The sequence below is a fragment of the Hyaena hyaena genome, unplaced genomic scaffold (assembly GCF_003009895.1).
Source record: "Hyaena hyaena isolate Hyena2069 unplaced genomic scaffold, ASM300989v1 scaffold_219, whole genome shotgun sequence".
NCBI lineage: Eukaryota > Metazoa > Chordata > Mammalia > Carnivora > Hyaenidae > Hyaena > Hyaena hyaena.
The window spans coordinates 480,990-503,808 of NW_024080850.1; the positions used below are offsets into that span (position 1 = coordinate 480,990).

The following is a 22,819-nucleotide window of genomic DNA, read 5'->3' on the forward strand; positions in this document are numbered from 1 at the left end:
TTGTGAAATTAGGACTAAGGGCAGAAGTGCAACAGATCTACCCTAACAAATATAAAACTAAGTTTTCAAAGGTTCAAAATGGAGCAAAAACAAACATCAACATGCTTCAGAAGAAAACAATCCAAAGGCCCTACCAACTGCCATTTGTAATGCCCAGAATGCAATAAAAAAATTACTAGATGGGCAAGAAACATGAAAATGTGATTCCAAGCCAAGAAAAAAAGCAATTAATTGAAATCAGTCCCAAGATGACTCAGATGTTGAATTAAAATTTAATGCAGCTATTATAAATATGTTTGAGTACTCAAAGGAAAAATGGTCACAATGAATGAATACAGGGGATCCCAGTAGAGAAATGGCAAAGAGAACAAAATGGAAATACTAGAGCTGAAAAGTAGAACAAATGGAATGCAATTGGATGGACTTTAACTGATCTTAAGAACAGATTGGAGATGATAGAAGAAAGGGTAAATGAGCTTGAAGACAGAGAAAGAATTCTCTGATCAAAAGAAGAGAGAGTGACAAGAGAAGTAATGTGGACTAGAGAGACCATTTTAGAAGGTCTACTATAATGATGGCTGAGAAGGAGAAAAGAGAGAATGGGGCAGGAAAAAATCTGAAGAAGCAATAACCTAAAATGTAATGAATTTTGGATCAACTTACAGATGCAAGAATCTCAGCAAATCTCAAGCAGTATAAACATGAAGAAAACACACTGAGACACATCATGGTCAAACTCTTTGAAACCCTTGAAAGAAGCCAGAGGGATAAAGACACATCACACATGTGACTTTATATCAGAAAAAATGTAGATCAGAAACAATGGAACAAAATTTATGTGCAGAAAAAAAGAAAGCCAACCCAGAAAATCTATGTGCAGTAAAAATATTCAAAAATAAGGGAGAAATGAAGACATTTAAAAGACAGCTGAAGTAATTCCTCAGCTGACTCACACTGCAAGAAATGCAACAGGAAGTTCTTCAGGCTGAAGGGAAATTACACCAGATGAAGCTTAAATTTACAGAAAGCAAAAAAGTACCGGATATGGTGAATATGTAGGTAAATATAAAATATGATTTTTTCCCTTTTCTTATTTTCTTTAAAAGACACCGATTACTTAAAACAAGGATTATAACAATGTACAATTGGGTTTATATGAATGAAAAACATGATAACAACAAAAAGATGGTTATAAATGGACTTACACAGTTGCAAGTTTCTTATATGTAATGTGAAGTGGTGCAATATTAACTCTAAGTAGATTACAGTAAATTAAAGATGCATATTGTAGACTCCTAGAGCAACCAGTAAATATAATACAAAGAGGTACAACTAAAAAGCCAATAAGGGTGCCTGGATGACCCAGTCTGTTAAGTGTCTAACTCTTGGTTTTGGCTCAGGTCATAATCTCACAGTTTGTGAGATCGAGCCCCACTTCGGGCTCCATGCTGAGCATGGAGCCTGCTTAAGATTCTATTTCTCCCTTCTCCTCTGTGCCTCCCCTATTCGTGCACACAGGCACAAGCATGTATGCTCTCTCTCTCTCTGTCGCTGTCTCTGTCTCTCTCTCAAAAATAAAAATAAAAACCCAATAGAGTAGTTAAAATGAAATAGTAAAAAATCTTGATAAACTCAAAAGGAGACAGAAAAGGAGGAACAGAAAAAGAAGGAAAGAAAGAAGAGATGGGATAAATAAGAACAAATAGGAAAATGGTAGGCCTAAACCTCACCAAACCGAATTTATATTAATAATTACATAAATAGATGGATTAAACTCTCCATATAGGGGTGCCTGGGTGGCTCAGATGGTTACGCATCCAACTTCGGCTCAGGTCATAATCTCACAGTTCATGGGTTCAAGCCCCACATCAGGCTCTGTGCTGACAGCTAGCTCGGAGCCTGGAGCCTGCTAAGATTGATAAGAGTTTATCAACCACTTAAACCTACTTGACATTTGTAGAACATATGCCCAGTAACTATCGAATAGACAGTCTTCCTCCCCGCCCCCCGACAGAAAGCCCTTTATTTTCTCCTATACTCTAATGGGTAGCTTTATTAAAATTTTTAATAATATTTTATTTATTTTTTTAATGTTTTATTTATTTCTAGGAGAGAGAGAGAGAGAGACAGCATGAGCAGGGGAGGGTCAGAGAGAGAGGGAGTCACAGACTGAAACAGGCTCCAGGCTCTGAGCTGGCAGTCAGCACAGAGCCTGACGCGGGGCTCGAACCCACGAACCGCGAGATCATGACCTAAGCGAAAGTCGGACGCTTAACCGACTAAGCCACCCAGGCGCCCCTTATTTTTAATAATATTTTAAAGATATAATGTACATGTGATAAATTGCACCCACTTAAAGGGTACAATTTCATATGTTTTGACAGATGTATATACTCAGGAAGCCACCCCAATGATCAAGATATAGAAACTTCCACCCACACAAAATATTTCCTTATGTCTCTTTCCACCTTTTCCGTTCCTCTGCTTCCTGCTCCAGGCCACCACCAATCAGCTTTCTGTCACTATTGATTAGTTTGCATTTTCTATTAATGGATTCATACAGTATATGCTCTTCTGCTCTGATTTCTTTCATTCAGTTGTCTATCAGTAGTTGGTTCCTTTTTTCTTGGAGACTGTGTTCCATAGTGTAGATGTGCCACATTTTGTTTATCCGTTAACCTATTGTTGGACATTTGGGTCATTTTTGGCTGTTATTAGTGAAGCTGCAATGAATGTTAATGACAGCTTTTTGTGTGGGTATGTTTTCATTTCTCTTGGATATGAATTTAGGAGTGAAATGACTTGGTCATATGGTAGGAATATGTTTAACATTATAAGAATGCTGGGGCACCTGGGTGCTCAGTCAATTGAGTGTCTGACTCAATTTTGGCTAAGGTCATGATCCAAGGGTCGTGGGGTCAAGTCCCATGCAGGGCTCTGTGCTGAGCATGGAGCCTGCTTAAAATTCTCTCTCTCTCCCTCCGCCCCTCTCCCCCTCATTCTCTCTCTCTCTCTCTCACTCTCCCAAACAACATCAACAACAATAAAAACATTGTAAGAATGCCAAAGAGTTTTTCTGAAGTGATTGTACCAGATCCCCACCATCACTCTTCACATTTGTCTTATTCTTCACATTCTTTGCAAGCAAATATGGAATTTTCACCAAATAGACCACACAGTGAGACGAAACCACATTTAAAAAATCACAAAAAGATATCTTGAAAATCCCTCAAATATTTAGAAATTAAACAACATACTTCTAAATAACCCAAGGATCAAAGAGCTCACAAGAGAAGTTGGAAAATATTTTGAACTGACTAGTAATAAAAACATAACACATCATTGTTTTTGGGATAAAGCTAATGAAGTGATTAGAGGCAAATGTATAGCTTTAAATATCTGTGTTAAAAATACTTATGTAAAAAAGAAAACTATTGTGTTTTAAAAAATACTTGTGTTCATGACCCCTGACTCACACAACCTCCTAAAGAAAGGAGCAGCAGCAGGAGAGCAAATTCAGATCACAGGAAAGAAGATGGAAATAATAAATATCAAAGTGAAAATCAATAACATAGAAAACAAATGATAATCAATAAAATAAATGTTGGTTACTTGAAAAAAATACCAATACCAGGGATAAGAGAAGAAGCATCATTACAGAGTTTACCGACATTAAAGATAAGGCAATATTAGGAACAAACTTAATTTGCTAAATTGGGCAATTTAAAAATGGGCAGATTCCTTAACTTACACAGGAAGAAGTAGAAAATATTAAAAGCTCCACATCGACTAATAGAATTAAATTCTTCATTACAAACTATTCCATAAAGAAAACTCCAGGCCCAGAGAGTTTCACTGATGAATTTTGTCAAACATTTAAAGGAAGAAAATAATAATGCCAACATACACAAATTATTTCAGCAAATAGAGGAGGAAGAAATGCTTCTCATCATTTTATGAGGCCAATGTTACCCTGATATCAAAACCTGACAAAGACATTCTAGGAAAGGGAAACTACAAACCAGTATCCCTCAAAAACTTAGATGAAAACATCCTCAACAAAATATGAGCAAGCTGAACTCAGAAATACATACAAAGAATTCATTATTGCTAAGTGAGATCTATCCCAGGAATGCAAAGTGGTTTTGCATTCAACAAACCATCGATGTAATTTATCACATTAAAAGAAAAAAAGAAAGAAAAATACTGTGATCATAGCAACAGATGGAGTAAAAGCATTTGACCAAATTCAACACTTGTTTATGAAAAAACAAAACTCTGAAAATCGGGACTGAAAGGAAACACCCTCAACCTGTAAAAAGGCATCTATGAAAAACAGCTGCAGCTGACACCAGACTTGATGGTCAAAGACCAAACATTTTCCTTCTAGGATTAGGAATAGGTCAAGGATGCCTACTCCTACCACTTTTACTGAACTTTTTTACTGAAAGTCCTGGCCACTGCAACAAAGAAAAAAAAAATCAGATAGTTATATGTACATATATGTGTGTATGCATATACACATTATATATAGATATAGATATACAAATGTCATATACATAAAAAAGAAGCACAATTGTTTTTATTTGTGGATGACAGGGCCATGTACATAGAAAGTCCTAAGGAAGCTATGAAACAACTACTAGAACTAATAAGTGAATTTAGCAAAATAACATGTCAATTTCAGTTTTTACAGACTAGCAAAGAAAAACTAGACACTGAAAAATGTTAAAGTACTATTTACAATAGCATCAAAAGCTATAAAATTCTTAGGAATAAATTTAACAAAATACATGCATAACTGTGCACTGAAAACTATAACAATTCCTGAAAGAAATTAATGAAGACCTAAATAAGCAAAGAGATATAATCTGTTCATGAATTGGAAATTTGATATTGTTAAGAAGTTCCCTATCTTCAAATTTATTTATAGATTCAACACAATCCTAATTAAAAATATATCTCATTAGAAATGGACAAGCTGATTTTTCACAGAAATTTAGAAGTTGATTCTAAAACTTGCATGGAAGTGTTAAAAGAACTACAATAGTTAAAATAGTTTTGCAAAGGGAACACAAAGTTGGAGGACTTAACTATCTGATTTCAAGACTTACTCTAAAGCTACATGCAATTAGTAAGACAGTATGTTTCTTGCCCAAGGACAAAGATTAGTGGAACAGAGTAGAGGGTCCAGAAGTAGAACCACATAAATGTAGTAATTGGAAAAGTGCCAAGGTAATGTAGTTGGGAAGAGGATAGTTTTGTTTTGTTTAACAAATGGTGCTAGAAAATGGAATGTCCATATGGATGAAAATGAATTTCAACTTGTAACTCACATCATACACAAAAAATGATTCAAAATACCCATGGACCCACATGTAAAAGCTAAAAGAATAGAACTTCCAGAAGTACACATAGGAAAAAATTTCATGATGTTAGGGTAGCTAAGTTTTTAGGGTGCAAAAAGCACTAGCTGCCGCAATGTGAAACTTCTGCTCTTCAAAGGATACCTTTAAGAAAACGAATAGGCAAGTGACAGACTGAGAGGACATATATATAATACACATATCTGAGAAATTTTAAATTCAGAATCCATGAAAAACTTATACATTAATAAAAGATGACAAACAACCACATAAAAGCTTGGACATCATTAGTTATCAGGGAAATCAAAACCACAATGAAATACCACTCCATTCCTGCCAGAATGATTACAATTAAAAAGACTGACAATACCACATGTTGATGAGGATGTGGAGCAATTGAAATTCCCATGCATTGCCAGAGGAAGTGTAAAAGTTCCAGATACTTTGGGGGGCGCCTGGGTGACTCAGTTGAGTGTCCAACTTCGGCTCAGGTTAGGAATTCAAGCCTCATGAGCAGCATGGAGCCCGCTTCAGATTCTGTCTCCTTCTCTCTGCCCCTCCCCCACTTGGTGCTTGCATTCTCTCTCTCTCAAAATAAAATTCTCTCTCAAAAATAAATATTTAAAAAATTTAAAAAAGGGGCGCCTGGGTGGCTTAGTCGGTTAAGCGTCCGACTTTCGCTTAGGTCATGATCTCGCGGTTTGTGGGGTCGAGCCCCGCGTCGGGCTCTGTGCTGGCTCCAGCTCAGAGCCTGGAGCCTATTTCAGAGTCTGTCACTCCCTCTCTCTCTGACCCTCCCCTGCTCACGCTGTCTCTCTCTCTCTCTCCTAGAAATAAAATAAAAAAATATTTAAAAAAATAAAAAATTAAAAAAAAATTTTTTTTAATGTTTCAGATACTTCGGAAAACTTTTGACAACTTCTTATAAAGTTAACTATATACATGCATCTATCCCATGACCTAGATATCTCCTCCAAAGAAATGAAACCCTATGTCCACAAAAAGATCTTATTCAAAAATGCTCCTACTTTATTCATGATAGCTCCAAACTAAAAACCAGGGGAATATCCATTAACAAGAGAATTGATGAAACAAATTGCGTAGTCATGCAACGGGGTGCCACACAGCAATAAAAACAAGTGAGTGAGACACATGCAACCATAACATAGATGAATCTTACAAATACTAGGTTAGGCACAGAGTCATTGTTATAGGATTCCATGTGTAAGAAGTTCCAGAATGGGGGAGGGGGGGAGGGGGACCACACCTGGGTGGCTTAGTCATTTAAGTGCCAGACTCTTGATCTCAGCTCAGGTCTTGATCCCAGGGTCATGAGTTCAAGGCCCATGTTGGGTTCTGTTCTGGGCGTGAAACCTACTTAAAAAAACAAAACAAACAAACAAACAAACAAAAAACAACTCCAGAATAAGCAAAATAAAGTTATGCAGTAGAAATCAGAACAATGTCTATGAGGAATGGAAGCACTTTCTGGGTAACAGAATGTTCTATAGCTTAATTTTATGTGGCAGTAGCTTACTGTGCAAAATTTTGTAACTGTGCTTTTCAAATCTGTATATTTTATTGAAGTAAATCTTACCTTAATTTAAAAAGAGAGAGAAAGGGAGGGGCATGGAGGAGGACACTTGTGGGGATGAGCACTGGGTGTTATGTGGAAACTAATCTGACAATAAACTATTTGTAAAAATAAATAAATAAATAAATAAATAAATAAAAAGAGAGAGAAAGAGAGGCACCTGGGTGGCTCAGTCGGTTGAACATCTGACTTCAGCTCAGGTCTCACAGTTCTTGATTTGCAGCCCCACGCTGGGCTTTGCATTGACAGTGCAGAGCCTACTTCCTCTGTCTTCCTCTCTCTCTCTCTGCCCCTCCCTCCCCTCTCAGAAATAAATAAATATTAAAAAGAGAGAGAGAAAGACAGAGTGAGAGACAATAAATAAACATTAAAAGAGAGAGAGAGACATACACAATGTAAAGAGATGGATGGGGGCACCTGGGTGGCTCAGTCAGTTAAGCGTTCAACTCTTGGTTTCAGCTCAGGTCATAATCTCACAGTTTTGTGGGTTCAGGCCCCCTAGCAGGCTCTGTGCTGACTGTGGAGCTTGCTTGGGATTCTCTCTCTCTTCCTCTCTCTCTGCCCCTCCCCCACTCATGCTGTCGCTCTCAAATAAATAAATAAACTTTAAAGAAAAAGAAAAAAGAAACTGACAAAGACAACAATGGCTTCCAAAAGCTTGTTTTAGTTCAGGCTGCTATAAGAGAATACCACAGACTGGGTGGTTTATAAACCACAGAAATTTATTTCTCACAGTTCTGGATGGGAAATCCAAGATCAAGGCACTAGCAGATTTGATGTCTGGGAGGACCTACTTTCTGGTTTATAGACAGCTGACTTCTCCCTGGACCCTCACATGGCAGAAGGGGTGACGGAGCTATGTGGGGTCTCTTTTATAAGGGCATTAATCTCATTCATGAGGGCTCCAAAAGCCACATCTCCTAATACCATCACACTGGGGGTTAGGATTTCAACATATGGATTTTAGAACATAAATCCAGCCCATAACAATGAAGCACAAGGAACTTCAGGGGCACCAGGTTCAGGTGCCCAGCCATCTGGCTAAGTTGGAAGGGTCTCTGAGGCATCTGTGCCAATCACATAGGGCACAGCCCTACCAACCAGACTGGAACAGACCCCTCTCTGGGAAGTGCGACCTTTGAGAAGGCACCAAAGGATTCAGCTTTATATTTTTAGGGAAACTTTTGGTAGAATGAGAAAGGTGGTGGCTGAATAGAGAGATACTGGCATTCCTGTTTCTGGGCTCAGACATCTATCAGCGGGCTCTAGGAAATGCCCCTGATGAAGGTCCAGGTGCCAGGAGCACAGATAGGCTTCAGAGGCTGACTGTCCTCAGGCAGCTGGTGTCACCTTGCTTGGGTAGCAGGTCCTTGCCTCCTTGTTGCCCACCTGCTCTGGGGACACAGAGCAAACATCAACTCTGAACACTTTAGAGCCAAAGTCCTTGTTCCAATGCTCCTTGCCTGACCACTGCTTCTGGGCTTCCTAATTCAAACATTTACATCCAGCACAAGTGGGTGTATATCCAAAGGAGGGGCTGCAATCTGCATAGGGACTCTCGAGTTTACCATTCCTCAGGCAAGTCTTGGCCTTCATGAAGCCTAGCTTCTCCATCTGTGAAATGGACTGACTCCTGCCTTCATCATCCAGTGAGAACCTTGAGTTCACATGCTGGGCACTTGGTGGGCTTAGCAAAGTTAGCTCACCTCACTGTGTGGGTAAAAAGGCAGGAATGAATCCTGTTAAGAACGCAGCCCACAGGGAAGTTAAAATCATTAATATATGTATATATAGATTTCAAGATAAATGTAATATATTGTATCAAGAGAAAGAAACAAAGAAACATGGTCATCTCAATTGATGTAGAAAAAGCATTTGTGAAATTCAATACTTTTTCATGATATAACATTCAATAAAACTAGGAATAGAAGGACACTTCCTCAATATGATAAAAAGCCATATGCAAAAAACCCACAGCCAACATCACACTCAGTGGTGAAAACTGAAAGCTTTCCCTCTAAGATCAGGAACAAGGCAAGGATGTCTGTTCTTGCAACTTCTATTCAACTTAGTGCTGGAAGTCCTAGCCAGAGCAATAAGACAGGAAGGAGAAACAAAGGAATTCAAGTTGTAAAGGAAGAAGTAAAACTATCTCTGTTCACAGATGATGTGATCTTCTACGTAGAATACTCTAAAGATTCCACAAAAAACACTGCTAGACCTAATTAATAAATGTCCTCTCAAAGTTGCAGGATACAAAATCAATAGGCTATATCTCTATACACTTACCACAGTCTGAAAAGGAAATTAAGAAACAATCCTACTTACATCAAGCAGAATAAAATAAAAGGGAATAAATTTAACTAAAGAAGCAAAAGACTTGCACACTAAAAACTACAAAATATCACTGAAAGACATTATTGAAGACCTAAATAACTTGGAAGACATTTCCATACTCACAGACTGGAAGACTTAATATTACTGAAATATCTATACCATACAAAGTGATCAAAGTGATATACAGATTAAATGAAATCTCTATCAAAATCTCAACAGTGGTTTTTTTTTTTTTTTAGAAATAGAAAAACTGATCCTAAAAATATAAATTTTTGGAATCTCAAAATCCCCAATAACCAAAATAATGTTGGGAACAAAAAGAATGAAATTGGAGGACTCACACTTCCAGATTTAAAAACTTATCATGAAGCTATTGTACTCAAGACTGACATAAAGACAAACATAGACACCAATGGAATAGAATAGAGATCACAGAAATAAACCATTGCTTATAGTTTATTAGTTATAATAAACTTATAGTTAAAACTCAGTCCTTGGAGGTTGGGGAGAGGGAGAAATCAGTGGCAGATGCAATCATTCAGCTGCTTGGGTGTTCACCCCAGTGTTGCTCAATATTATGAAAACTTGCTTATGTTATCAGTTGATTTTTGACAAGGGTGCCAAGATTATTCAATGGGAAAAGGACAGTCTTTTCAACAAATGGTGCTGGGAAAACTGGATATACACATGCAAACAGACGAAGTTGGGCCTTTATATCAATTTATATATAAAATAGCTCAAATGGATCAAAGACCTAAACATAAAGGATAAAAGTATAAAACTCTCAGGAAAAAACAGGCAGAAATTTCCACAACATTGGATTTGGCAATGATTTGTATATGACACCAAAATAAAAAAAAGAAAAATGGGTAATTTGACTTTATCAAAACTTAAAAATTTTGTGTCTCAAAGGAAACCATCAAGAGAGTGAAAAAGATAAACCACAGAATGGGAGAAAATATTCACAAATCATATATCTTATAAGGGATTAATATACAAAATGTGTAAAGAATACCTACAACTCAACAACAACAAAACAAAAAAACCAATGGGCAAAGGACTTGAACAGACAGTTTTCCAAAGATCTGCAAATGGCCAATGAGCATATGAAAAGATGCTGAAAGTCACTAGTCACTAAAATTAAAAATTTTTTAATGTTCTTATTTATTTTTGAGAGGGACAGAGAGCAAGCAGAGGTGGTGCAGGGAGAGAGGGAGACACAGAATTCAAGGCAGGAGCTAGGCTCTGAGCTGTCAGCACAGAGCCTGATGCGGGGCTTGAACTCACAGACCACGAGATCATGACCTGAGCTGAAGTCGGACAACAAACAAACAAACACACCCAGAAAAGATTAACTCTTTGTGAGGATGTGGAGAAATTGAAAAATTTGGTCATTGCTGGTAGGAACATAAGATAATGTAGCTGCTAGGGAAAAGTTTGGCAGTTTCTCCAAAAAGTTAAACATAGGATTACCATAAGATTCAGCCATTCCACTCCTAGATATATACCTAAAAGAACTGAAAGCAGGACTCTAATAGATACTTGTTCACCCATGTTAATAGCAATATTAGTCACAATAGCCTAAAGATGGAAGCAACCCAAGTGGCCATCAACAGTTGAATGGAGAAACAAAATGTGGTGTGTACATATTATCGAATATTACTGAGCCTTAAAAAGGAACAAAAATTCTGACAGGTGCTACAACATGAACTTTTTAAACATTATTCTAAGTGAAATGACAATGTATGATTCCACTTACATGAGGTACCTAGAATAAGCAAATTCACATAGACAAAGTAGAATAGAGGTTACCAGAGGCTGGGGCAGGGGTAATGGTGCGGAGTGTTTAATGGGTACAGTTTCTGTTTGGGGTGATGCCAAAGTACTGGAACTGGGTGGTGGTGAAGGTTGCACAACAGTGTGAATATACTTATACATAAAAATGTTTGTTTGTTTGTTTGTTTTTTTAAATGTTTTTATTTTTATTTCTAGGAGAGAGAGAGAGAGACAGCGTGAGCAGGGGAGGGTCAGAGAGAGAGGGAGTCACAGACTGAAACAGGCTCCAGGCTCTGAGCTGGCAGTCAGCACAGAGCCCGACGCGGGGCTCGAACCCACGAACCGCGAGATCATGACCCAAGCGAAAGTCGGACGCTTAACCGACTAAGCCACCCAGGCGCCCCTAAAAATGGTTTTTAAAAAGGGTAAATTTTATGACGCGTATATTTTATTACAATTTTAAAAATATATACATAGAAGATGGCCTGAATGAAAAAAAGCAATTGGAACCAAAAGAAGTGATTTCTGATGGCCTGGCCTAGTTGGATTAGTTTTTGTTTGTTCGGTTATTTTTTTTTTTTTTTAATTTACATCCAAGCTAGTTAGCATAGAGAGCAACAATGATTTCAGGAGTAGATTCCTTAACGCCCCTTACCCATTTAGCCCATCCCCCCTCCCACAATCCCTCCAGTAACCCTCTGTTTGTTCTCCATATTTAAGAGTCTCTTATGGTTTGTCCCCTTCCCTGTTTTTTATGTTATTTTTGCTTTCCTTCCCTTATTTATGTTCATCTGTTTTGTATCTTAAAGTCCTCAAACTCAACACCCAAAAAATCCAAAATAATCCAGCAAAGAAATGGGCTAAAGACATGAACAGACACTTCTCCAAAGAAGACATCCAGATGGATTAGTTTTTGACAGGAGCCCGCTGCCTGCTCTCTGCTGACCGGCCTGGAGTTGGCCTGAGCTGCCTAGTGCCTGAGGTAAGCCAAATTGTCGGGAACTCCCGCTCTCCTTTGAGGCAGGAAGTTTAAATTATCAGGTCAATTAGGAAAGATACAACCGAAAAATACAAGTTTCATTCACACTTCAAGGAGGCGTTTCCTGGCTGGGTGCCACTTTTATTATTTTTGGCCGAGGCGGCTGGAAGCCCCACAGACCCAAGTAAAGGTACAATGTGATCTTTGATTCACGTTTCAAAGATCAAAGAGAGTCAGTTTGGGTGTAAATGCAGATAACATTTCAGAGATGGTTTCATGAAAGGAGTCACTAGACCAGGACAGAAAGGGAGCTGGTCTCTTACGCATGTATTCGCCTTGAGAAACATCTTTTTCCAGGGGATTCGGCTGTTGATGGCCCCAATAACTCCTGGCCTGCATCCAGGTCCTTGGCTCACACGGCACTAGGGTTTTGGGCTGGGGGGCAGATACCCTCTCCCACCTCTTGTCTAGGCACCTTAAGCACTGGGAGAGGAGGCATGGGGCGGTGCCCATGAGGACACCCAACCTCATGCTCCACTCACTTTCCCAAAGTCTCTGGGTGCTTGAATGAGCATGCCACTCCTGGGTAGCAAACTTGGCCTTGGCGGCCTGCCCTCATTGTCCTCAGTCCAGCCTCGACCTGAGTAGGGCAGCACAAACACACCCCCTAGAAAACTTACAGGCTTCCCCCAACCCCGCTTACTAGCCTCTAGGCACCCAGGTGGGGGCGTCCTGGCGGCCAGCCCAGCCCCGCCCTCTCACTCCTGGGCGGAACGGGGGAACGTAGGCAGAACCAGGCCCTACGTTTAGAGCATGGGGCGCTGGGTGGTGAGAGGCATTTTCCACCGAAGCGCCTAAGGCCCTCTATGCCCAACCCTCCCTAATGACCTCTGTTCCCAGCATCCCTCCTAACGCCCCAGTGCAAAGCTGATTTGAGGGCAGTGGCAACCGCTTCAACATCCCTGGGGGAGCCAGGTGGGTGCCCCGCCCCTCCCTCCTCCGATGGATTCCTCATCCCCAGCGCGTTTCGCGCTGGCAAGCTGGACAACATCTGCCCTGGCCACCCCACGCCTGCCCACGCTGCCCGGTTCGCTCTAGGCACTTGGCACGGAGTCTCGGGGATGAGCGCGCTCCCATGACTCCCCGCGCCTCATTGCCGCGCTGGCAGGGCCTGGCAGCGCCTGCGCAGCTACGTGCCTCAAGGCTCACAGCGCAGGCGCAGCCCTGGAGGGAGACCAGTGTGGGACGCGCCGGGAACTGGCGCGGGGACGTATGGGGCGGCCACGCGCACGCTGGGGGCGTGGCTGTGCGAGGTGGTTAGACTCGGAGGGAAGATCCTGCCTTAGCGCGTGTCGCAGAGTTTAGACAGAGGGTCAGTGGGTCGGCGGGAACCCGAGTGCCTGGAGGGCCCATTCCATTCTTCCCGACTCCCTGTACGCGGAGAGGAGCTCGGAGCCTTCGGACTGAGTCCCTGTTGCCCTTCGAAAAGGCGGGCCTCAGTTTCTCGGTCCGCGCCGTGAGCGGGGGGAGAGCCTGGAGTCATTTTCGGGTGTCTTCGGAGGTCGCCCCCGCGCCCTTCCTCACCTCACGGCGGCCGATCTTGTTCTACGCTTTTTAGGTGGCACTTGAAGTCTCGCCCTGGGAGGGAGACGGGTCCGCAGTCTGGCCGCAAATCCGTGGACCCTCTTCGCAGACGCCTCGCGGAGCCTCAGGTCGGTTGGCTTCTTTTTGCAATGGGATTTGTGAGCTCATATCCCCGCGGTTTCCTGCATGGCGTTTGCGAGAGGGATGGTGCAGTGGTTTGCGCTTCACTTGCTGTGAAGCTTTGGGCAAGTTTTTCTACCCCCGGGGTCCCTGGTCTCCTGGGAGCGGAGAACGCTCCAGCGTTGTAGGGGCTGGCTTTTGGCTTTGCGAGAGCAAATGCGTGTGCGTCCCGGTACCTGCTCCTTGAGTAAAGCGCTGTGCAGTCCAGGAGAAGGGCCCAAATTCCTCAGTGTTAGGGTTGGGAGAGAAGGAAGAGGGGCCAACAGACTAATAGCTGTGGGATGGCAAAGGTTCTCATTAAGTGTTAAGAGACTCAAGCTTAGAAAGGTTCAGGGCCAAGGGAGCTGGCTGGTTGGCGCAAGGGAGCCTCCTTCCCTGAAGCTACAGGGGTACACAGGCATGCTGATGGGCAGGCAGGGGACAGCTAGGGTTCTGACCGGGGGTGGGAATTTGGGATTGGGAGGAAGCCAGGGCAGAGACCTGAGTAGTGCACTGTGTCCTGAGCATGGGATGTGGTTTTTGCACACAGCCTGGCACTTACCCTTAGGCTGGTGGTAGGAGCTGGAGTGTGGTTCGTGGTTACTGGCATTCATGGTCATTGTTTTTCAGAACTTGATGAGGGACTGGACTGGTCTCCCAAGTGGATTGCCATTTGTGTGCTGCCCCTTGAGCCACTGCTGCTGGCAGGCTCTGTCGTATTCTTTTTCTCTGTTAGGATGGGAAGGCTTTCAGGTGGAAGAATCACCCCTCAGAGTGGGGGCCATACCTGAGAGGTTTCAGGATACTTAGGTAGCCCTAGAAGAGGTAGGTGCTGGTGGCCCTAGAAGCTTCAGATGCTGCAGGCCACCCTGGGAGGTGCTCAGCAGAAAGATCAGCAGAGCTGTGTCTCCCTGGAGGAACTCACTCTGATGGGTGCAGGGGTAGATTAACACATAGGCAACTATGCACGAAGGTGTGTGCAGACCACGGTGTCCCTAGGTGTGAGTTGATGGAGCATTGGGGTATGTGTGGAGGGGTTGGAGTGTGTGTTCTTTGGCAGCTATGAGTGGACCTCCCATCGCAGAGATACTGGGGAGGTGGCCACAATCAGGCTAGGCAGTGAGAGAGCCCTGAGAGAGGGCTCCTGGCATTGGAAGAGAACTGTACTTGTTGATGTTTACAGCCTCCTTTCCCACTTCGGGGCTCTTTTTACCTCTCAGGGTCCATGACCCCTGCTCTCCAGGCCCTTTACTGGAGTGACTTTGGGGTGGTGAAAGAAGACATAGCAACGGGATCAAACCTGAGGGATTGGATCCTGGGCTGTTGACAAGGATGAGGGCAGGGAGGTGGTGTTCGGGGTGAGGGTGGTGGTGTAAGCAGGCTGGACTCTGAGTGGTGAGGTGAGTCTGGAAAGCATGGGTGGGGAACCCGGTGGGCACAGAGATTAGTGGGACCCCAGGCTTCTGTCTGGCATGCAGTAGCTCCTTCCAAGCTCCTAGTGCTTTGATGTAAAAGGATCTTGTGATATGGTCTGCTTACTTAAAACTCATAGTGTTTGGGGTCACTAGGGGCTTCCTTCTCAGTGGAGTGCTGGATCACCAGCATGGTGATGTGTGGTGGTTGATCATATGGTCTTTAGAGCCAGGTTCAGCCGCCTCTGCTTACTGATTGGTGTGTGGCTGCAGACAAGTGACTTCACTCACCATTCTGCCTCTGGTAGGATAAGAGTATCAGCCTCATCAAGGGGTCAGTGTTTGCCATAGATAGAGCACTCAGTTAAAGGTTGCTACTGTCGTTCTCCTGAAAATCCCTGACAGCTAGCTGGGCCGTCCAAGGAAGCCCAAGGGGTTCTGATCTGGCCCCTTTTCCTTCTCCTGAGACTGACAGCATCTGCCATCACACCTTGCCCACAAAACATCACAGGTGGCATTTGCCCACCTTCTCAGACCTCTCAGGCCTGCCTCCTGGGCCCTCCTTCCACTCACAGCTCCTAGTGGGGTACTTGGGGTTTGCCTGTGTATTGCCTCCTCCTGCTGCACGGTGGAGATGGTTGGGCCTAGTTCCCGCTCTTCCCCACCTTGTTTTTGGACAGGATTGCCTTGGATGGTGGCCTGCATCTGACAGTCCCATCAGCTCTTCTCAGCTCTCCTGAGGCCACAGCTGTCAGCTCCTCTGACCCTCAGCACTTGCCTGGAACATCTGGGTTTGCCAGACACCTCTTCAGCCCATCTCTGTCCTGTTGTGTCCTGCCCACCCTCTCCGCTGCGCCATCTCTTCCTTTCTTCCCCCTTCCTCTTCTAGTCCTCCCCTTTGCCGCCCAGCATGCCTCATGGCCGGTGCCATTGGCACGGCCCTCGCAACCCCATCCCAGCAGCAGCCAGTTACGCCAATATACACCCTTGGCAGCAGATGGATCAGGTCTCTCTTGGGGTCACATATGCCTCCCCTAGTGGATCCCTGGATTGAGCGGCCCTGCTGTGGGGACCCTGTATTCGTGCATATAACCATGGAGCAGAAGAGCAGGGCCAGCAGTGCTCCTGGTGGTAAGCCCACAGAAAGGGGACCCCTGGCTCTGTGCATGCCCAGCCCATGATCCCTCAGGGTGAACTTTCACTAGGTGCCAAGCTCGGACCCAGGAACCTTTGATGATTCTCCATGGCTTGTGGACTAATTTTGGGCTCCGTTGGGCGATTACATGTCCTTTTGCTTTGAGAACTGTCAGGACAACCTCAGCCACGTCTGTGAGATCCTTGGGCACCTGACCAGCCAAGCCCGGGCGGAGCGGCCCCCTACCTCGTCGGGGACCTGCCCCTTCCTGACGATTATGAGCTCTTCTGCCAGATCTCAAGGATGTCATTCAAGACCTGAACAGTTTCGCTGAGTACCATGCTGCAGTGCCTTGTCCCCTGGTCCCCGCCTCCAGCCAGCCACCAGTGGCCCCGCAGCTGCCTTTGGTGAGGCGGTACTTAGCTAGGTATCCGGAGGCCCTGGCCTTCAACATGGATGTTGTCCCAGTTGCTGCGGCCACCCTTGCTGTTTATAGTTCCAACTCTGCATCCAGAAATGGTCTCCTGAGCAGCAGCTGGCCAAGGGGAGCAGCCTTGGGTCTATGGAATCCCCCATCTTGTCTAGTTCTGCACGCAGGACTGATCCTGGTCCTGTGGGGCCAGCTCATCGCAACCAGGGTAGGTGGCCCCCACACCTGTCCCTGCACTTTCAGGATCTGCTAACCCGCCTGCCCAGAAACCAGACCCAGTTCCACCAGGGGGTCCAGAAACCCAGAAGACAAAGGAAGAAGTTTCTGAGACAGAGGGAGATCAGAGGCAGCCTTAGGTACCTCCCAGCAGGTGGCAGACACCCCAGAGACCCCAGGAGAGCTAGCAGTTTCTCTTACTCCCTACCCCACAGCCCTGGATTCAGAACACAGCCCAGGCAGATGCAGTAGTGCCCCTAGTGATGAAGTGGCCTGCATAGCTGAGAAGCCCCACAGTGCCCCAGCAGGACAGAGTGGCATTGCCAGATGACTCTAGCCATAGTGTGCCAGGTAGTGCCTTATCCGCTTGCTTTATTGCTTTATTGGAGGTGCACCCAGTTGGGCTCTGCGCTGTCAGAACACAAACAGCCCCCTTGTTGTCTTCACCACCCCCACCTTCTCTTATAGTAGAATATTGAGCTCTACCATGTGTCCCTCATTCTCTGACTTCTCCAGTCACCCAGAGGCTGCCTCCCACTAGGTTCTCAGCTGCATTTCCATTAGTTGGACAGAGTTCCATACAGCAGTCCCCATTCAGATATCTGTATGTCTTCATAACCACCCCCCTCCACAGACCCCTCATTCAATGTTGGCTGGACTGGACTAGGTCTGCCATGCCAGCCCTGTTTGGATCTGACCCTGGATGGTATCTCTACTTAGGCCTCCTTTCCCACCTTGGCTCCCTGTGACCTTTGTCCTCTGGGCTAGAATTTGAGGAAGGCTGCATGGAGCAAGTGGCCACTTTGATCACTTAGTACTAGCGGGATGGCAGAGAAAGATGTTGTTTCCCTATGGGTATGCCAGCAGCCTGGGACAGCTAGGGAGTTGGGATACAAGCCTCCTTGCCAGTCTTAACTAAGTTCCAGGCATTTTCCCCATCTGTATATTAACATTGTAGTCACGCCTGGTGTTTTCAGAAGTTAGTGAATTTCTGTGTCTCAGTGCCTTTGCCCCTGTTGCCCTCCCACTTTCTGCCCTTCAGCATTCCCTGCCTCCCTCCCCAGTGTTGGGCATTGCTGACTCAACACTTAAACCATAAGACTATAAATGACTTGTATCTGTGGTGGGTAGATTGTGAGCCTCTAGGGCAGGGGCTCCATCCTGAACAGCTTTGTGTCCCTGGTACACAACTGGTACTCATTAAACATGTTAAATCCATGGCCGACCCTGTGGTGTGATGGCAGCTGATGAGCAGAGCCCTTATTTTGTTGGCAGTAGCACTGTTGCCTGTTCTGTTGAGAACAGGCTAGGCCCTAGCCATGAGCACTCTAGGTTCAGTGTTGCAGGTGTGGTTTCTGGTGGGTGGGGGCTTTGAAAATTCAAGGATCTCGTTGAAGGAACCAGTTGGGTTGAATAGGGGGGAATGGGAGTCTTGGCAGGTGGTGTGTGGCCTTGAAAACTGACTTCCTAGAGCTGGAGTGAAGGAGCAGGCAGCAGACTAGAGCTGTGAGGCCAAGGGGCTAAGAGGATTGGAATGACGAAAGATCTGTTCTACACAGGATGGGTTTTCTAATGATGAGAACTGAGCTCAGAAGCTCCCTCAAGCCAAGTTTAACACAGGATGGGTACAGTGCACCTACTCTGAGGAATGATTAGGCAAGAATGCCAAGCCCCTTCAGTTTTACAGCTAGAAACAACACTTTTCTGGAAAGTAGGAAGAAAAAATAAAGTGGAAGCGTGAATTGCTGTTAAAACTATTAGAGAAAAAAATAGTAATAAGCAAACATCTGGTAAAAATAGACATTGTTGGGATTATTTTATTTAGTAATTATCACTTAAAAAGGCTCTGGGTTCACATGGTTTTATGCATGAGCTATTTTAAGGCACAGATGGCTTGTAAATAAAAACAGTTGAAAATCTTAGAAATAGGTGGGAAACTGATATAACCCAAAAACCAATCAAGCAAGCCCACAGAAGAAATCACTTTGCAGTCGTAGTTCTGAGCAAGTGTGGGAAATCCCTGCATATTGTAGCCCAGCCCCAGATGCACTGCTACCCCTCCACAATTGCTCATGTCTGGACCCTCCTTTTGTAGACCCAGGTCAGACTGCTTCCCACTCCCTGTCCTGCCAATGGGTCTGATATTGTTGGCGATATTGTTTGAGCCAGTAAGATGCCTCTGACAGTAGAACCAGGAGGTGCTCTCTGGGATGATGGCCCCATCACTTAGTTGACACTCACACTGTTGCTGGCATCTGTGCAGGCCACCTTTCTCATCTACATTTAGTGGACCTGAAATGAATCCCTTCACCTCAAGATTGCCATTTTCCTTTGGCCCCTCTGGCCCTGTGGACTTTTTCTCCTTTGGGCCCCAGGCAACTCCTATAGGCTTGGTGTGTAGTCTGGCATACCTCTCCTGAGGGTCCCCTCTCCCAAGGCAGGCTCAAGAGGATCTGTGGAGAGACTAGATGACCTGTGTTTTAATTTGGAAAATGTCTTCTATTGTGGTTGAACCCTTGCCACAAAGAAAGAGAAAGGAGGTCAGGGTCTCAGTGGCAGTGGCCACTTGAAGGTGGGATCAGGAGAGTACGGGAGGGCTCTGGCCTGGCCTTGTAGATGGACAGTGCATATGGTATTGCAAAGTGATAGTTTCATTGCCAGCCAATGCTGTGCCCCGTCTTTGGACATATGCAGTGACCGAGCTCCTTTGCCATTCTGAGCGGGGAGGAAAAGGCCGGAAGGGAAGGCCTGCCATGCATGATGAGAGGAGGATCCTTGGGCCATTCGCCACTCCTGGCTCTCACATGGGGGAAGGAGGAAGGTGCTCCTGGGTGCAGGACAGTCTGGCAGTGTTTGCTGTTGTGCTTGGGGTCTGGCTGATGTGCTTGGGCCTGCCTACCAGATCATCAGATCTGTCCTTTACTTGCCTTGGAAATATCTGGAGATTTTATTTCCTAAAGATATGATATTTGTGAGCTCTGTGGAAGGGTTTTTAACATACATGTCTCCAAGGCAAACTTTAGCACCAGAAGTATTAAGGACAAGGTCTTATGAGATACAGAACTTTTTATAAAGCTGCAGCAATGAAGGTACTTGAAATTGGTGTGGATGGATGAACAGAGAAGAATAGAGAACTTTGAAATAAAGCCAAATAAAGGCAGGAATTTAGTTCATGCATAAAGGTATTGTTTCAAATTAATGGGGGTGAAATGGATTATTCACTAAAAGGAGTTGGAACAACTGGTTAGCCATCTGGAAAATAGTAAAACTGGATACCCACCTCACTCTGCCAGGCTCTACTCCAGATGGACTAAAGATTTCAATATTTGAAAAATAAAAGTACTAGAGGGAAGTATGGTGAATTTTTTTTTTCTGCCTGTGATCCCAGGACTTTAAAAGTTCTAGATATCCAGAATTGTTGAAGGCATAGAGAAATAAGCTTTCTCTTGTTGTTGGTGAGAATATCAAATACTATAGTTCACCCACATAACATTTCTAAGTGTGCAGACCCTGATCACTTGCCTACGTGCAGATGGCTGTTGTTCATTCCTTGGTGTGGAGCTTTAGAGCATGGACTTGAGCTCCACTTGCCAGCTCGTGGTCCTTGGTGTCACCTGACCTCCTAGGGTATTGGGAGGATTGAATAAAATAAACCCCACGCAGTTGTCTGAGCTCTGTGGACTGCCTACTGGCAGTCACTGTATTAACCGCAAACCTAAAAATATCCCCATGGTCCTATAGTAAGGAACAAGGTAAATAAAGCTCTTGTCCCGTCATAGCAATCAGGGTGGGCCATATTGTGCTGCAGTAAACACCTCCCACATCCCATCACTTACCTGTCACAGATCAGCTGGGGTGCCCTCTGCCTGTTACAGAGGACCCATGCTGATAGGAGCTCACTGGACACATTTCTCCACAACCACAGAGGCAAAGGAAAGACCACAACGAATCACAAGTGATACTTGTCCCCCCTTTTCTGTTCCCATGGCCAAAGGAAGCTGCCAAACCACACCTGAGTTCCCACACCTCATCCCCTGAGGGATGAGCAGCTTATATCCCTATGGGGTGGGGCCATCAGCATGGAGAAGATGAACATGACATTCAGTGGTGCAGCCATCAACAAAGTGGGGCCAGGCTGTGTCAATAACCACGGGAAGATGCCTGTTTCCTAAGGCTGCATGGCTTAAACTACAGAATGTATTTGTCACAGTTCTGGAGGCTGGAAGCCCAAGGTCAAGGTGTCGGCAGGGTTGTTTCTCCTGAGGTCTGTCCCCTTGGCTTGTGATGGCCATCTTCTCCCTGTGTCTTCACATGGTTGTCCTTCTGTGCTCTAACTCTGTCTTATGAGGACATTAGTCATATGAGATTAGGGGCCACTCATATAACCTCATTTAACCTTAATTATGCCTTTGAAGACCTTGTCTCTAAATGGAGTCACTCTCTGAGGTAGTGGTGGTTAGGACTTCAGTGTGAATTGAGGGAATAATGGCCAGAATGGATTTCTTGTTTTTCTTTTTTGCAATTTCAGACAGTGTTGTGGTGAGCACCCTTTGAGCACCTCTGAGTGCTGGCGTGCAGAGCCGCCCCCCCCCCCCCCCCAGGCCACGGCAGCAGGACATGCCCAGTAATGTCTGGGAACTCTTTTTTTAATTTTTTTAATGTTTTATTTATTTTTTAGAGAGAGAGACAGTGTGATCAGGGGAGGGTCAGAGAGAGAGGGAGATACAGAATCTGAAGCAGGCTCCAGGCTCTGAGCTAGCTGTCAGCACAGAGCCCAGTGCGGGGCTTGAACCCACAAACCGTGAGATCATGACCTGAGCCGAAGTCGGACACTTAACTGAGCCACCCAAGCGCCCCTTTTTCTTCTTCTTTCAGAAATTTGTGAGTACTGGAAGGTAGAGACATTACCCTGTATTTCCCAGTTTTACTTATTGATTTTTTAATGTTTTATTTATTTCTGAGAGAGAGAGAGAGCATGAACAGGGGAGGATCAGAGAGAGAGGGAGGTAACCGACTGAGCCACCCAGGTGCCCCAATATTTCCCAGTTTTAATGTTTTGCCTTTTACATCAACTCTTGAGTTAGCTTGTAACTAATGGCATGGCGGGCAGAGGGCTGCTGTGGCCATTGGATGGCCAGTGATGCGCAGGGCCCCTCCGCCCACCTGTGCTGGACATGTAGTAGGAGTGGGGAATCTGATATGTGGAGCTGCTGAGTTTGGGGGCTTGTGTTTTCTACAGTGTGACCTATTCTACCCTGACCAGCAGAGGACCCCATCTCACCTTTTCCCATGGGGCACAGACCTGCCAGCATCAGGTTTAGGATGCCTTGCTGGCCCAAAGTGTCCATGGTGCTGTCTTTCTCATACACACCTGGCTCTCTGGTCCAGTCTGTCCCTCACCAATTATCTAATTTTATAGTGAGTCTTCATTATTTGGTAGAGAAACATTCCCACTACCTCCCCACCCCTGATGCCTTGTTCTTTAAATTGTCTAGGGGAACCTGGGTGGCTTAGTAGGTTAAGCATCCGACTTTCGCTTAGGTCATGATCTCGCAGTTCGTGGGTTCGAGCCCCGCCTCGGGCTCTGTGCTGACTGCCAGCTCAGAGCCCGGAGCCTGTTTCAGTCTGTGACTTTCTCTCTCTCTGACCCTCCCCTCCTCACGCTGTCTCTCTCTCTCTCTCTCCTAGAAATAAATAAAACATTAAAAAATTTTTTTTTAAAAATTGTCTAATTTTAAAAACACGTATCATTGTAAACACAGAGGTGATGTGTCCATTGCTCGGCTCCAGCAGTGGTCAGTTCTTAAACTGGGGCCGTCATGTTGGTGGAC

General features: G+C 44.6%; 2 protein-coding genes across 2 annotated transcripts in view; both read left to right on the forward strand.

The window, feature by feature from the left end:
- Window positions 1-13,676: 13,676 nt before the first annotated feature.
- RTL10 (retrotransposon Gag like 10) lies at window positions 13,677-18,206 on the forward strand. The gene is given in 8 exon segments (XM_039242921.1): window positions 13,677-13,764; window positions 15,888-16,237; window positions 16,239-16,572; window positions 16,575-16,631; window positions 16,634-16,864; window positions 16,867-16,962; window positions 16,965-17,111; window positions 17,114-18,206. Coding segments are annotated over 7 exon segments (1,191 nt in total). The 5' UTR covers window positions 13,677-13,764; window positions 15,888-16,117; the 3' UTR covers window positions 17,320-18,206.
- GNB1L (G protein subunit beta 1 like) overlaps window positions 13,696-22,819 on the forward strand; it is a 58,110-nt gene continuing 48,986 nt past the window's right edge. Inside the window, exon 1 of the mRNA XM_039242922.1 lies at window positions 13,696-13,764. The gene's annotated coding sequence lies outside the window, so the exon portion shown is untranslated. The remainder of the gene's footprint in view (window positions 13,765-22,819) is intronic.